The sequence below is a fragment of the Scyliorhinus torazame genome, chromosome 5, assembly GCF_047496885.1.
Source record: "Scyliorhinus torazame isolate Kashiwa2021f chromosome 5, sScyTor2.1, whole genome shotgun sequence".
Classification (NCBI taxonomy): domain Eukaryota; kingdom Metazoa; phylum Chordata; class Chondrichthyes; order Carcharhiniformes; family Scyliorhinidae; genus Scyliorhinus; species Scyliorhinus torazame.
The window spans coordinates 107,360,758-107,377,806 of record NC_092711.1 but is presented as its reverse complement, the minus strand read 5'-3'; the positions used below and the strand labels follow the sequence as shown (position 1 = coordinate 107,377,806).

Here is a 17,049-nt window from a genome sequence, read left to right as displayed (position 1 = left end):
ATTCGCGACTTTTATTAATTTCAATTTCACCATCTGTCAAAGGCAGATTCTATCCCAGATCCCCAGAGCAGTAACCTCGCTCTCTGGATTACTCGGCCATTAACAATGCAGGGCAGCACAGTGGCTTAGTCATTAGCATTGCTGCTTCACAGCACCGAGGTCCCAGGTTCGATCCCACCTCTGGGTCACTGTCCGCGTGGAATTTGTACATTCTCCCCATGTTCCCACAAGACACTCTTGGAACTATACAGTCGTGCGACTGTCCTCGTGTAAGCCACAACCTTCTGTTGGTAGCCGGATGTCACTTGACTGATGCCGGACACCACCTACTGGTGGGAGGTCACACTGCTGACTACATGTAATATTAATTCCAGGCTTATCACCACATCTCGTAACTTCTAAAATTATCGAGTAATTTATTTTTTTCAAACAAATTCTGATAGCTCTGCAGTTTCTGGAAACATTTTGGTTGATCGTGTTATTTAAAAAAATAAATATCTAGTCTTTGCAATATAATTACCTAACATACCAATTCACTTATTTTTTTTTTTTAAATAATATTTTATTGAAAATTTTTGGTCAACCAACACAGTACATTGTGCATCCTTTACACAACATTGTAACAATACAGATAATAATGACCTTTTTAAATTTAAACAAAAACAACAACAAATAAATAAATATTAAATAACAAAAAATAAAAACTAGCCCTAATTGGCAACTGCCTTGTCTCAGGCCACACCCCCCCCCCCCCCATCCCTCCCCCCCCCCCCAAGTCCTGGGCCGCTGCTGCTGCCTTCTTTGTTCTCCCCCATCTATCTTTCCGCAAGATATTCGACGAACGGTTGCCACCGCCTAGTAAACCCTTGAGCCGACCCCCTTAGGACGAACTTAATCCGCTCTAACTTTATGAACCCCGCAATATCATTTATCCAGGTCTCCACCCCCGGGGGCTTGGCTTCTTTCCACATTAGCAGTATTCTGCGCCGGGCTACTAGGGACGCAAAGGCCAAAACATCGGCCTCTTTCGCCTCCTGCACTCCCGGCTCTTGTGCAACCCCAAATATAGCCAACCCCCAGCTTGGTTCGACCCGGACTCCTACTACTTTCGAAAGCACCTTTGTCACCCCCATCCAAAACCCCTGTAGTGCCGGGCATGACCAAAACATATGGGTATGATTCGCTGGGCTTCTCGAGCACCTCGCACACCTATCCTCCACCCCAAAAAATTTACTGAGCCGTGTTCCAGTCATATGTGCCCTGTGTAATACCTTAAACTGAATCAGGCTTAGCCTGGCGCACGAGGACGACGAGTTTACCCTGTTTAGGGCATCTGCCCACATCCCCTCCTCAATCTCCTCCCCTAGCTCTTCTTCCCATTTCCCTTTTAGTTCGTCCATCATAGTCTCCCCTTCGTCTCTCATTTCCCTATATATATCCGACACCTTACCGTCCCCCACCCATTTCTTTGAGATGACTCTGTCCTGCACCTCTTGTGTCGGGAGCTGCGGGAATTCCCTCACCTGTTGCCTCGCAAAAGCCCTCAATTGCATGTACCTGAATGCATTCCCTTGGGGCAACCCATATTTCTCGGTCAGCGCTCCCAGACTCGCAAACTTCCCATCCACAAATAGATCTTTCAATTGCGTTATACCTGCTCTTTGCCACATTCCATATCCCCCATCCATTCCCCCCGGGGCAAACCTATGGTTGTTTCTTATCGGGGACCCCCCCAGTGCTCCGGTCTTTCCCCTATGTCGTCTCCACTGTCCCCAAATCTTCAGTGTAGCTACCACCACCGGACTCGTGGTATAGTTCCTTGGTGAGAACGGCAATGGGGCTGTCACCATAGCCTGCAGGCTGGTCCCCCTACAGGACGCCCTCTCTAATCTCTTCCACGCCGCTCCTTCCTCCTCTCCCATCCACTTACTCACCATTGAAATATTAGCGGCCCAATAATACTCACTTAGGCTCGGTAGTGCCAGCCCCCCCCCTATCCCTACTACGCTGTAAGAATCCCTTCCTCACTCTCGGAGTCTTCCCGGCCCAAACAAAACCCATGATGCTCTTCTCTATCCTTTTGAAAAAAGCCTTCGTGATCACCACCGGGAGACACTGAAACACAAAAAGGAATCTCGGGAGGACCACCATCTTAACCGCCTGCACCCTCCCTGCCATTGACAATGCTACCATATCCCATCTCTTGAAATCTTCCTCCATCTGTTCCACCAACCGCGTCAAATTTAGCCTGTGCAATGTGCCCCAATTCTTAGCTATCTGGATCCCCAGGTAACGAAAGTCTCTTGTTACCTTCCTCAACGGTAGGTCTTCTATTTCTCTACTCTGCTCCCCTGGATGCACCACAAACAGCTCACTCTTCCCCATGTTCAATTTATACCCTGAAAAATCCCCAAACTCCCCAAGTATCCGCATTATTTCTGGCATCCCCTCCGCTGGATCCGCCACATATAGGAGCAGATCATCCTCATATAAAGATACCCGGTGTTCTTCTCCTCCCCTAAGTATTCCCCTCCATCCCTTGGAACCTCTCAGCGCTATCGCCAGGGGCTCAATCGCCAGTGCAAACAGTAATGGGGACAGAGGACATCCCTGCCTTGTCCCTCTATGGAGCCGAAAATATGCCGATCCCCGTCCATTCGTGACCACACTCGCCACTGGGGCCCTATACAACAGCTGCACCCATCTAACATACCCCTCTCCGAACCCAAATCTCCTCAACACCTCCCACAGATAATCCCACTCCACTCTATCAAATGCTTTCTCGGCATCCATCGCCACTACTATCTCCGTTTCACCCTCTGGTGGGGCCATCATCATTACCCCTAACAACCTCCGTATGTTCGTGTGCAGCTGTCTCCCCTTCACAAACCCAGTTTGGTCCTCATGAACCACCCCCGGGACACATTCCTCTATTCTCATTGCCATTACCTTGGCCAAGACCTTGGCATCTACATTGAGGAGGGAGATTGGTCTGTAGGACCCGCATTGTAGCGGATCCTTTTCCTTCTTTAAAAGAAGCGATATCGTTGCTTCTGACATAGTCGGGGGCAGTTGTCCCCTTTCCTTTGCCTCGTTGAAGGTCCTCGTCAGTAGCGGGGCGAGCAAGTCCAAATATTTTCTGTAAAATTCAACTGGGAATCCGTCCGGTCCCGGGGCCTTTCCCGTCTGCATGTTCCTAATTCCTTTCACCACTTCCTCTACCGTGATCTGTGCTCCCAATCCCATCCTATCCTGCTCTTCCACCTTGGGAATTTCCAGCCGATCCAAAAACTCCATCATTCTCTCCCTCCCATCCGGGGGTTGAGCTTCATACAATTTTTTATAAAATGTCTTAAACACTTCATTCACTCTCTCCGCTCCCCGCTCCGTCTCTCCATCTTCGTCTCTCACCCCCCCTATTTCCCTCGCTGCTCCCCTTTTCCTCAATTGGTGTGCCAGCAATCTGCTCGCCTTCTCTCCATATTCATACTGTACACCCTGCGCCTTCCTCCATTGTGCCTCTGCAGTGCCTGTGGTCAGCAAGTCAAATTCCACATGCAGCCTTTGCCTTTCCCTATACAGTCCCTCCTCCGGTGCTTCCGCATACTGTCTGTCCACCCTCAAAAGTTCTTGCAACAACCGCTCCCGTTCCTTACTCTCCTGCTTCCCTTTATGTGTCCTTATTGATATCAGCTCCCCCCTAACCACCGCCTTCAACGCCTCCCAGACCACTCCCACCTGAACCTCCCCATTGTCATTGAGTTCCAAGTACTTTTCAATGCATCCCCTCACCCTTAAGCACACCCCCTCATCCGCCATTAGTCCCATGTCCATTCTCCAGGGTGGACGCCCTCTTGTTTCCTCCCCTATCTCCAAGTCTACCCAGTGTGGGGCATGATCCGAAATGGCTATAGCCGTATATTCCGTTCCCCTCACCCTCGGGATCAATGCCCTACCCAACACAAAAAAGTCTATGCGTGAATAGACTTTATGGACATAGGAGAAAAACGAGAACTCCTTACTCCTAGGTCTACTGAATCTCCATGGGTCCAACCCTCCCATCTGCTCCATAAAATCCTTGAGCACCTTGGCTGCTGCCGGCCTCCTACCAGTCCTGGACTTCGACCTATCCAGCCTTGGTTCCAACACCGTGTTAAAGTCTCCCCCCATTATCAGCTTTCCGGTCTCTAGGTCTGGGATGCGTCCTAGCATTCGCCTCATAAAATTGGCATCGTCCCAATTCGGGGCATACACGTTTACCAACACCACCATCTCTCCCTGTAATTTGCCACTCACCATCACGTATCTGCCCCCGTTATCCGCCACTATAGTCTTTGCCTCGAACATTACCCGCTTCCCCACTAATATAGCCACCCCCCTGTTTTTCGCATCCAGCCCCGAATGGAACACCTGCCCTACCCATCCTTTGCGCAACCTAACCTGATCTATCAGTTTCAGGTGCGTTTCCTGTAACATGACCACATCTGCTTTAAGTTTCTTAAGGTGTGCGAGTACTCGTGCCCTCTTTATCGGCCCGTTAAGCCCCCTCACGTTCCACGTGATCAGCCGAGTTGGGGGGCTTCCCCCCCCCCCCCCCTTTGCCGGTTAGCCATCATCTTTTTCCAGCTTCTCGCCCAGTTCCCACGCGGCTGTATTTCTCCCAGACGGTGCCCCCCCGCCCATCCTTTCCCGTACCCACTCCCCCCTTTTCCCAGCAGCAGCAACCCAGTAATTCCCCCCTCCCCCCCCCCCCCGCTAGCGTAATTACTCCCCCCATGTTGCTCCCAGAAGTCAGCAAACTCTGGCTGACCTCGGCTTCCCCCCGTGATCACGGCTCGCCCCGTGCGGCGCCCCCTCCTTCCTGCTTCTCTATTCCCGCCATAATTATCATAGCGCGGGAACCAAGCCCGCGCCTCTCCCTCGGCCCCGCCTCCCATGGCCAACGCCCCATCTCCTCTCCCTCCCCACCTCCCCCCATCACCACCTGTGGGAGAAAGAAAAGTTACCATACCGCAGGATTAATCATACAATCCCTCTTGGCCCCCCCCCCCACTCGTCCCACCACTTTGTCCAAACGTTCATTTTCGTAGTCCAATCATTCCAATTTTTCTTCTACAATAAAAGTCCACGCTTCATCCGCCGTCTCAAAGTAGTGGTGCCTCCCTTGATATGTGACCCACAGTCTTGCCGGTTGCAGCATTCCAAACTTTATCTTTTTTTTGTGAAGTACCGCTTTGGCCCGATTAAAGCTCGCCCTCCTTCTCGCCACCTCCGCACTCCAATCTTGATAGACGCGGATCACCGCGTTCTCCCATTTACTACACCGAGTTTTCTTCGCCCATCTAAGGACCATTTCTCTATCCTTAAAACGGAGAAATCTCACCACTATGGCTCTGGGAGCTTCTCCTGTTCTCGATCCTCGCACCATAACTCGGTATGCTCCCTCCACCTCCAACGGACCCGTCGGGGCCTCCACTCCCATTAACGAGTGCAGCATCGTGCTCACATATGCCCCGACGTCCGCCCCCTCCACACCTTCAGGAAGGCCAAGAATCCTCAAGTTGTTCCTCCTTGCGTTATTTTCCAGTGCCTCCAACCTCTCCACAGATCGTTTCTGGTGTGCCTCCTGTATCTCCGACTTCACCACCAGGCCCTGTATGTCGTTTTCATTCTCTGCTGCTTTCGCCTTCATGACCCGAAGCTCCTGCTCCTGGGTCTTTTGTTCCTCTTTCAGCCCTTCAATCGCCTGTAATATCGGGGCCAACAACTCTTTCTTCATTTCCTTTTTTATCTCCTCCACGCAGCGTTTCAAAAACTCTTGTTGTTCAGGGCCCCATATGAAACTGCCACCTTCCGACGCCATCTTGGTTTCTGCTTGCCTTCCTTGCCGCTGCTCCAAAGGATCCGCTGCAATCCGGCCACTTTCCTCTCCTTTTTCCATCCGTGTCCAGGGGGAACACCCTTCTGGTTTACCGCACGGTGTTTTCAGCCGTTAAATTTGCCGTTGGGGCTCCTATCAAGAGCCCAAAAGTCCGTTTCACAGGGAGCTGCCGAAACGTGCGACTCAGCTGGTCATCGCCGCACCCGGAAGTCACCAATTCACTTATGATAATCAATGTTCACTACTGAATAATCATGACTATAATTATTGTTTTTTGCGATGAAATCAATGCATAGTTAATATAGAAAAGGTACAGAAGGTGAAATGGCTGCAGGAAGCCACATGTTAGAGGGATAAAAGGGTTTCCTTGACCTTGTTACAAATGACAGTGAATACACTACGAAAATGACAATTTTATAACTAAATGTGATCACACATCCGTCCTTACAGTTTCCTACATTACAACAGTGAATATATTTCAAAAGTACTCCATTGGCTTTCAAACACTTCAGGAGGTCCAGTGGTAGTGACAGGTTTTCTAGAAATGTACACTTGTTCTAATTGTTCGCAAACTCGGATACATTACACTCGGTGTCCTCACCAGAATCATTAATAAAGGTTGAGTCTTAATTTTGTGTAATAAGCACATCATTAATACCATTTTGAATACTCTGTGAAATTCCAGACACACCATATGCACAATTATTTGTTGTAAAATACAGCGAGTTGTTGTGATTTACACTGTCTATAAATGGTGCTGGAATCTCATTGGACTGTAACTTCCAAAAGATAATTTGATTCATTCTGAAAAAGAAAACAAAATTGTTGAACTCTGGGATTAAATGGGTCGCTGTACAGAGAGCTGGCATAGGGAAAATGGGTCAAATAGACTCCTCTGTGCTCGAGGAGCCTTATGTACATGTAAAGCGAGTGGTAACGACCTGGAACCTACTGCCTATGAGGGTAGGAGATGCAGAGATGGCGGAAGGATTTCAATCAGAAATTGGACAGACACTGAGAGAAATAAACCAACAGGGATTTGGGGAAAGAACGGGGCAATGGACAGACTGGCTTCCTCCACAGGGAGCCGACACCGTCCCAAAGGGCTGAATTCCCCACCCTCCAGATGCTGTGATCTCAGGAGAGAAATTCAGCTGCTCCAGTCACTCCAACTAACTGGAGTCCCTCAACTCTGGTGCCATTCTAGCACAATGGTTAGCACTAATGCTTCACAGCACCAGGTCCCAGGTTTGATTCCCGGTTTGGGTCACTGCCTGTGCGGAGTCTGCACGTTCTACCCGTGTCTGGGTGGGTTTTCTCCGGGTGCTCCAGTTTCCTCCCACAAGTCCCGAAAAATGTGCAGGTTAGGTGAATTGGACATTTTGAATTCTCCCTTGATGTACCTGAACAGGTGCCGGAGTGTGGCGACTGGGGGATTTTCACAGTAACTTCATTGCACTGTTAATGTAAGCCTATTAGTGACAATAAAGATTATTATTGTTAATGTCCTCTACACCCTTCGAAGAACTTCACATCTTTCCTACAGTGTGGGGCCAATATATAGGGTTCCCTTCTAGAGGGATAGAATTGAAAAGCACGGAGGAAATGTTCAACTTGTTTAGAATCAGGGTTAGACTACACTGGGAGCTCTGTCAACATTGGTGATCTCCATTTAGAAAAAGGAAATAGAGGCACTGGATAAGGTGCAACAAAGATTCATAATATACAGAACTGAGAGCATTTAACACTCAGGAAAAGGTTGGGGCTGCTTTTTTCTGGAAAAGAGAAGACTGATGGGTGACCTGATGGAATCTTTAAGATTATGAAGGAATTCAATAATCCAACAGGAATTTCAGTAGAAACCTCTTTACCCAGCGAGTGGCGAGAATGTGGAACTCACTCCCACAGCGAGTGGTTGAGGTGAACAGCATGAATACATTGAACGTAAAGCGAGATACACACATGAGGGAAAAAGAATAGAAAAAGATGCTGATGGGGGAGATGTAGAGGGGTGGGTGGAGGCTCATGTGGAGCATAAATACTGACACAATCCATGGCTAACCTCAGCCGGTATGGGAATTTAACTTGTGCTGTTGGTGTCACTCAGCACAAACCAGCCATCCAGCCAACTGAGCTAACCGAGCCCCGTGTAAATCTGCAATAATTCCTTAAACATTAGTGATTGCCTGTCTCCCGCCACACTATTTAATGTAGTTCCCAGTGTACCTCAGACAACTTGCCCCTCATACCCTGATAGTTTTCTTCTGTGAGAAGCACTGAGATAAATTAAACAAAAGAACCATGTAACCACCACAGTCCATCTTCATGGCAATGTGGCATGATTTTGGGGGTTTTAAAACAGAAATGGTAATGAAACATCGAACCTGGGCAGCACGGTAGCCTAGTGGTTAGCACAGTCAAGGACAGTAGTGGGAACTTGTGCATGGAGTCAGAAGAGATAGGAGAGGTGTTGAATGAATACTTTGCTTCAGTGTTCACCAAGGAGAGGGGCTATGTTTTTGAGGACGAGAGTGTGATACAGGCGGGTCGGATGGAGGAGGTAGATGTTCTAAGGGAAGATGTATTAGCAATTTTGAAAAACCTGAGGATCGACAAGTCCCCTGGGTCAGATGGGATATATCCTAGGATTCTTTGGGAGGCAAGGGATGAGATTGCAGAGCCTTTGGCTCTAATCTTTGGGTTCTCGCTGTCCATGGGGATAGTGCCAGAGGACTGGAGAGTGGCAAATGTTGTTCCTCTATTCAAAAAAGGGAATAGGAATGACCCTGGTAATTATAGGCCGGTTGGTCTTACTTCGTTGGTCGGTAAGTTAATGGAAAAGGTCCTGAGGGATAGGATTAATGACCATTTGGAAAGATGCAGCTTAATCTGGGATAGTCAATAAGGATTCGTGAAGGGTAAGTCTTGCCTCACAAATTTGATTGAATTATTTGAGGAGGTAACTAAGTGTGCAGATGAACGTAGAGCAGTTGATGTTGTATACATGGATTTCAGTAAGGCGTTTGATAAGGTTCCCCATGGTCGGCTCATGAAGAAAGTAAGGAGGTGTGGAATAGAGGGAAATTTGGCCAATTGGATAAGTAACTGGCTATCACATGGAAGACAGAGGATGGTGGTGGATGGAACATTTTCAGACTGGAGACCAGTTACCACCGGTGTACCACAGGGATCAGTGCTGGGTCCTCTGCTATTTGTGATTTTTATAAATGACTTGGAGCAGGGGGTTGAAGGGTGGGTCAGTAAATTTGCTGATGACACCAAGATTGGTGGAGTAGTGGATGAGGTTGAGGGCTGTTGTCGGCTGCAAAGAAACAATGATAGTATGCAGAGCTGGGCCGAAAAATGGCACATGGAGTTTAACCCTGATAAGTGCGAGGTGATTCATTTTGGTAGGACAAATTTGAATGCGGATTACAGGGTCAACGGCAGGGTTCTGAGGAATGTGGAGGAACAGAGAGATCTTGGGGTTCATGTCCACAGATCTCTGAAGGTTGCCACTCAAGTGGATAGAGCCGTGAAGAAGGGGGCTTGAGTTTAAGAGCCGTGGGGTTATGCTGCAACTGTACAGGACTCTGGTGAGACCACATTTGGAGTATTGTGTGCAGTTCTGGTCACCTCATTGTAGGAAGGATGTGGAAGCATTGGAAAGGGGGCAAAGGAGATTTATGAGGATGCTGCCTGGATTGGAGGGTAGGTCTTTTGAGGAAAGGTTGAGGGAGCTAGGGTTTTCTCATTGGAGCGAAGGAGGATGAGAGGCGACTTAATAGAAGTTTATAAGATGATGAGGGGGATAGAGTGGACGTTCAGAGACTATTTCCTCGGGTGGGTGTAGCTGTTACAAGGGGGCATAACTATAAGGTTCGTGGTGGGAGGTATAGGAGGGATGTCCGAGGTAGGTTCTTTAATCAGAGAGTGGTTAGGGTGTGGAATGGACTGCCTGTTGTGACAGTGGAGTCGGACACTTTAGGAACTTTCAAGCGGTTATTGGATAGGCACATGGAGCACACCAGAATGGCAGGGAGTGGGATAGCTTGATCTTGGTTTCGGACAAAGCTCGGCACAACATTGAGGGCCGAAGGGCCTGTTCTGTGCTGTACTGTTCTATAATTCGGTATACATTGTAAAACACAGAAATTCCCCTCCAATAGGAGGGAAGCAGCAGAGGCAGCTGATCGGATTCACTCAATCTCAGTCACAAAGAAGTTCCATGAGCTCCTCACAGGTGGAGATGAGGATGGAAGAGACAGGGGAGAGCTGGAGGACTTCAAAAGGAACTAATTTGTGTCAGAGATATTAAAAAGTTTCAACACACTGTGCATTTCACACAGACTTAATTTATTTTGATTTTTAGCCAGAATATTAGCCCCTGTAAATGGGCTGGAGTTTGTTATCAGCAGAAAAGACCCAAATGAACATGGTTCAGTCCTGAATGTGAGTTAACAGCAAAACCCATTCACTGTGGTTACTTATGGCCTATTTGGTGACTCAGCAGGTGGGATGACTGAGTGTATCCCTTCCCACACTGGGAGCAGGTGAATGGCCTCGCCCCAGTGTGAACTCGCTGGTGCTTCTGCAGGTTGGATGACAGAGTGAATCCCTTCCCGCACTCGGAGCAGGTGAATGGCCTCGCCCCAGTGTGAACTCGCTGGTGCTTCTGCAGGTCAGATGACTGAGTGAATCCCTTCCCACACTTGGAGCAGGTGTATGGCCTCTCCCCAGTGTGAATTCGCTGATGTACAGTGAGGTTAGATGAGTGCCTGAAACCAGTCCCACAGTGAGAGCACCTGAACGGACTCTCGTCAGTGTGAACACGTTGATGGCGCATCAGATCCCCAGAACCTTTATAGCACTTCCCGCAGTCTGGACATTGAAATGGTCTCTCATCAGTGTGAACTCGCTGGTGTCTCAGCAGGTTGGACAAATTACTAAATCCTTTCCCACACTCTGAGCAGGTGAATGGTCTCTCCCTAGAGTGAACTCGCTGGTGTGTGGACAGACTGGATGACTGAGTGAATCCCTTCCCACACTGGGAGCAGGTGAATGGTCTCTCCCCAGTGTGAATTAGCTGGTGTGTCTCCAGGGCCGATGAGTCAGTGAATCCCTTCTCACACTTGCAGCAGGTGAATGGTCTCTCCCCAGTGTGAATTCGCTGGTGTCTCAGCAGGTGGGATAACTTAGTGAATCCCTTCCCACACTTGGAACAGGTGAATGGTCTCTCTCCAGTGTGGCTGCGTCGATGAGTTTCCAGCTTGGATGGGGAAGTGAATCTTTTCCCACAGTCCGCACATTTCCAGGATTTGTTCTCAGTGTGACTGCATTGGTGTTTCATGAAGCCTGATGATTGACTGAATCCTCGTCCACACACACAACACATGTATGGTTTCTCCCCACTGTGAATGATGCCTTTTCCTTCCATGTTCAAAATCCGATGATATTCAGCAATGATAAATTGAGGACTCTGTCAGATCCTGATGTGATGTTTGGTTTGAGTTTCCGGACTTTGAAGTCTCCCCTTCGCACACCCTGTGAAACGGATTGAAAACAGAAAATAGGGAGTGAGAGAGAACCCACAAAAACACAAAGTCAGGTTGTGAAATTCAGCTGAATGAATCTGTTCATTTGTGGGGCCGGCACTGGGAAAAAGTGACCATGAAAACTACTGCATTGTCATAAAAACCCAACTGGCCTCTTTGGGAGGAGAGAAAGAGGTGAAGAGGGATATCAAGAGAGTAGTTGGCAAAGCAAATTCGATCTTGAGCTTCATCAACAGTAATATTGTTACCAAAACTATGTTTCTGGTGGCACAGTGATTAGCACTGCTGCCTCACAGCACCAAGGACCCGGGTTCAATTCCGGCCTTGGTGACTGTGTGGAGTTTGTACTTTCTCCCCGTGTCTGTGTGGGCTTCCACCCGGTGCTCAGGTTTCCTCCAAAAGTCCAAAGGGAAAGTTAGGTGGATTAGCCTTGATAAATTGCCCCTTCGTGTCCAGGGTTGTGCAGGTTAGGTGGGGCTATGGGGTTACAGGGACAGGGCAGGGGTGTGGGCCGAGGCAGGATGACCCTTCAGAGAATCAGTGGAGACTCGAATGGCCCCCTTCTGCACTGATGGAATTCTATGGTTCTAATTCTATTCTATGAATCTTTATAAAGCTCTGGTCACCACTCTTCAGGAAGATTGTGAAGGTTCTTGAGAAGGTGCAGAGGAGATTTACCAGAATGGTTCCAGCAAAGGAGGTTGAGGGGAGATTTGATTCAGGAACACAAGATTATGCCAGATTTCCATCGGGTGGACAAAGAAACTCTGTTTCCATTCACTGATCGTCCAAGCAGCCGGGACACAGATTAAAAGTTTTGGGTAAAACCTGGATTGAACGATATAAGATCCTGAGGGGTCTGTGGATGTGGAGAGGATGTTTCCTCTTGTGGGAGAATCAAGAACGAGGGTGTCACTGTTGCAAAGTGAGGGGTCACCCATTTCAGATGGAGATGAGGATTTTTCATTCTCGAGGGTTGTAAGACTTTGGAACTCACGTCCTTAAAAGGCAGCGGAAGCAGAGTCCTTGAATATTTTTAAGGCAGAGCTGGATAGATTCTTGATGAGCAAGGGGGTGAAAGGTCATCAGGGATGTGGAGTTGAGGTTAGAATGAGATCAGCCGCAATCTTATTGAATGCTGATCAGGCTCGAGGGGCCGAGTGGCCTGATCCTAGTTTGTATGTAAAAGGTACAGGAGATATGAGGTGATATGAGATTTATGTTTTTACACAGCGAACGGCAATGACCTGCCTATGAGGGAGTTTGAAAATAGACACAATGAATGATTTGATTTCAACAGGAAATTGGATAGACATCTGAGGGGAAATAACCTGCGAGGATACAGGGAGAGAGCAGGAGAATGGCACTGACTGGATTGCTCCAGAGAGCTAGCATGGACTCAATGGGCCGATTGCCCTTCTTTGTGGCATCATGTCTCTGACTCTTGTGTAATCTAGTTTTGTAATTTAACCCCGGGGTATTCAGATATCACTCAGGTAAATCTGTGCTACACTCCCTCCAAGGCCATTCTATCCTTCCTCAGGTTTGTTGTCCAGAACTGAACACAGTTCTCCACGTTTGGTCTAACCAGGGTTTGTGAATCTCGGTGCTTTTCCAGTCACACTGAGACCTTAACTCTTCCCTCACAGACAGAACAGACAAACCTTTTACCTTCCACACCCAGATGCTGCTGAAATTCAGGTTCTGGTGAATCGAGTGATTCTGTCAGATCGCGATGTGACATTTGGTTTGCGTTTCCAGTCTGTTCAACCTCCACTTCCATTATCCTGTCAATTTACAGAAACCTCACTGTCAGTTTAGGATAAAAATTTACAACATTCTCTCCTCATCAACTTGATTGAATGTATTCCTGGAGGTTTGATCACATGACCTGCCCCCATCCTCCAGCTATTAATCGGTCAACACATCCATCCTTGTGACACACTGCCTTCCTCGGCCAAATGGGAAGCAAAAGGATTCATTACCTTACAGGACAGTTACTGTCCTAATGATTTTCCAGACACCCAGGGATGAATCTCACCAACGCAGGGAGCGGAGTTGGTGTGAACTCGGGGAGAGGAGCTTTGGAACAGTAAACATAAATAACTTACCTCAGGGATTCACGGCCTAGCCGGCAGAGAGCGGAGTTGGGGCGAATCCAGGGAGGAGGAGCTTCAGAACAGGAAATATAAATAACTTACCTCAGGGATTCACGGCCTAGCCGGCAGGGAGCGGAGTTGGTACGAATCCGGGGAGGAGCAGCTTCGAAACAGTCAGTATAAATAACCTCGGGGATTAATGGCCTAGTCGGCAGGGAGCAGAGTTGATGTGAATCCGGGGAGGATTAGCTTCGGAACAGTAAATATAAATAACTTACCTCAGGGATTCATGGCCTAGTCGGCAGGGAGCGGAGTTGGTGCGAATCAGAAAGGTGGAGCTTCGGAATAGTAACTATAATTTTTTTTTTTCAAATTTAGAGTACCCAATTCATTTTTCCAATTAAATGGCAATTTAGCGTGGCCAATCCTGCACATCCTTTTGGGTTGTGGGGGCAAAACCCACACAAACACGGGGAGAATGTGCAAACTTCACATGGACAGTGAGCCAGAGCCGGGATCGAATCTGGGACCTCAGCACCGTGAGGCAGCAGTGCTACTCACTGCGCCACCCTGCTGCCATCAGTAAGTATAAAAAACTTACCTGTTGGGTATCTGGACTGGGGGCAAAAACTGAAACGTGACATCAGAGTAATTAACTAAGTCGGGTTGTAGCTAGATTAGTAACTAGGAGATAAGTAACCAGGAGATTTGTAACTAAGAGATTGCTGAATGTTATCTATATCAATGACTTGGATGAGAAAGTACAAGGCTTGATCAGTAAGTTTTCAGATGACACTAAAATAGGTGATATTGTAGACAGTGAGGAAGGTTATTAAAAATTGCAGCTGGATCTTGATCTGCTGGGGAAGTGGGCCGAGAAATGGCAAATGGAGTTCAATACAGTAAGTTTGAGGAGTTGCATTTCGGAAAGTCAAATCAAGGTAGGACTTTCACATTGAATGGTAGGGCCTGAGGGAATACCATGGAACAGAGGGACCTTGGAGTTCAGATGCACGGTTCTCTAAAGGTGGAGTCACAGGTGTATAGGGCAGTGAAGAAGGCTTTTGGCCTTCATCAGTCAGGGCATTGAGTATAGAAGTTGGGAAGTTATGTTGCAGTTGTACAGGATGTTGGTGAGGTCGCACCTGGAGTATTGTGTTCAGTTTTGGTTGCTTTGCTACAGGAAAGATGTTATTAAATTGGAGAGAGTGCAGAAGAGATTTACAAGGATATTGCCAGGACTCAAGGGACTGAGTTATAGGGAGAGATTGGACAGGCCAGGACCTGTTTCTTTGGAGCGTAGGAGACTGAGGGGTGATCTTATCGAGATGTATAAGATCATGAGAGGCATGGATAGGGTGAATGCTCTGTCTTTTTCTCAGGGTTGGGGAATTGAGAACTAAAGGACTTTGGTTTAAGTTAAGAGGGGAAAGAATTAATGGGAACCTAAGGAGCAACGGTTTTACACAGAGGGTGGTACGTATGTGGAATGAGCTGCCGGAGGAAGTGGTTGAGGCAGGGGCATTGGCAACATTGAAAAGGCATTTGGACAGATACATGGATAGGAAAGGTTCAGAGGGATATTGGGTTAGCTTAGATGGACCTTTTGGTTAGCATGGACCAGTTTGGGCCGAAGGGCCTGTTTGCGTGCTGTAGATTCTATCCATGAACCCCAAGTCTCTTTGGGCACCCACTGTATTTAACCCCTTTCCATTTAAAAAGTACTCAGCTCTAACCTTTTTTGGTTCAAAACAGATAACCTCACACTTGTTTACATTGCCACAATCTTGGCCATTCACCTTGTCTGTCAATATCTGTCAATCGGGGCTGGTTTAGCACAGTGGGCTAAATAGCTGGCTTGTAATGCAGAACAATGCCAGCAGCGCAGGTTCAATTCCTGCAGCGGCCTCCCCGAACAGCCGCCGGAATGTGGTGACTAGGGGCTTTTCACAGTAACTTCATTGAAGCCGACTTGTGACAATAAGCAATTATTATTATCATTATCTTCTTACAGTTTTATGTTGTCATCAATGCTGTCTACGATGCCACCAAACTTTGTATTATCAGCAAAAGTGCAGAAGAGGCACTTTGATCCATCGAGTTTGCATCAACACATCAAAATCTGACCCACCTACCTAATCCCATTTGCCAGCACTTGGCCCATAGCCCTGAATGTTATGACCTGCCAGTCTTCATCCAGGTACTTTTAAGAGGATGTGAGGATTCCAGCAGTTTCCCAACAACAGGCATTAAACTAACTATTTTCCTACTTTCTGCCTTTTTGAACAGGAGGGGTGCCATTAGTCTTTTCCTCTAATGCAGTGACATGGTCACTGGGTCTGGGTCTGGGTCAGTGTCCCCCCCCCCCCCTCTGGTCTCTGTGAGGTTGTTTGTGCAGAGAAGCCGGAAGCGGTGGACAGTGAGAGTGGAGAATGTTCATTGTTCGGCTCTGGGGCCGCTCTGTTGTTTGTAAACCCCGTCCGTCCGTTCCCCTCCCCGACACTGACCTCTCACCTGACACATCACAACGCGCGGAGTGATTGACGGCAGCACCGAACCAATAGGCGAAGAGTGGACAGATCCGGAGGACCGGTCGGGAGCGACTGGTCCTCCAACCAATCAGCGCGAATGATGAGGCGGGACTGGGCTGAGTGAAGCATGCGCAATGTGATTAATGGCGAGGCAGCAAAAGGTTCTATCTCGGATCCACAATCCGTGAAGGTGGGAATGGCGGGACGGAGAGAGAGATGAATCAGGAGGGTCGTTAGGCACGCTTCGTGTACATGTTATATAGACCAAAAATCCGGAAAAATAACCTACCGGTACCTGGGGATCTGAGCGCGAGCTGCAGCTTTGTTACAGACAAGATTAAGCTAACGTCATCTTTATTTGGCTCTGGCAGACGTGCGCATGCGCCATCTCAATATTGGGTTCGTGGCAGCAGTGGGTATGCGCCCTTGGCATCCTTTGGATCACTAGCAGAAGTGCGCATGCGCCCTCGGCATCCTTCTTTGGCGCACTAGCAGTAGTCCGCATGCGCCCTCGGCATCCTTCTTTGGATCACCAGCAGCAGTGCGCATGCGGACCCACCATCTTTATTGGGCAGCAGAGGCAGGCTCAGTGGCCATCATTGTTGGGGGCAACATTTTTGAAACGTTTCTTCATGACAGAATGTCCAGCAAACTGCTTCACTCTGAGTTACAAATTCCTATTTATGGGGCAGAATATTTGTCCAGGGCAGTGACAATAATTCGAATTTATATTGTGACTTGAACGAAATAAAACTTTGAAGACTTTCAGAGAAACGTTACAAAATAACAATTGACACTGAGCCACATGAGGAGATATTAGATTTTAAGGAGAATCTTAACGGAGGAAAGTGAGTCGGAGAGTTTTAAGGAGGAAATTGAGGCCTTGGGAACACAGTAATGGTGGAGAGATTAAAATCAGGAATGCTCAAGTGGCTCGAATTAAATGAGTGCAGAGATCTCAAAGAGGTGTGTGTGGAGGAGAT

General features: G+C 48.0%; 1 protein-coding gene across 4 annotated transcripts; it reads right to left on the bottom strand.

Annotated features, from left to right (window-relative positions):
* Positions 1–10,220: 10,220 nt before the first annotated feature.
* LOC140421635 (uncharacterized) lies at positions 10,221–16,435 on the bottom strand. Of its 4 annotated transcripts, none has more exons than XM_072506431.1 (3): positions 16,356–16,435; positions 13,101–13,223; positions 10,221–11,425 (listed from the first exon to the last, which is right to left on the bottom strand). In XM_072506431.1, exon 3 carries the CDS (start codon positions 11,316–11,318, stop codon positions 10,365–10,367), a length of 954 nt encoding a protein of 317 aa, XP_072362532.1. In that variant the 5' UTR covers positions 11,319–11,425; positions 13,101–13,223; positions 16,356–16,435; the 3' UTR covers positions 10,221–10,364. The 4 variants fall into 4 exon arrangements, with proteins under 4 accessions (XP_072362532.1, XP_072362529.1, XP_072362531.1 ...); XM_072506428.1 differs by having other exon boundaries at positions 13,108–13,223; XM_072506430.1 differs by having other exon boundaries at positions 13,108–13,223; positions 16,362–16,381.
* Positions 16,436–17,049: the final 614 nt, after the last annotated feature.

Excerpts from the sequence above, each read along its gene's own strand:
- LOC140421635 (XM_072506431.1), bottom strand. The coding sequence starts at position 11,318 with ATGGAAGGAAAAGGCATCATTCACAGTGGGGAGAAACCATACATGTGT.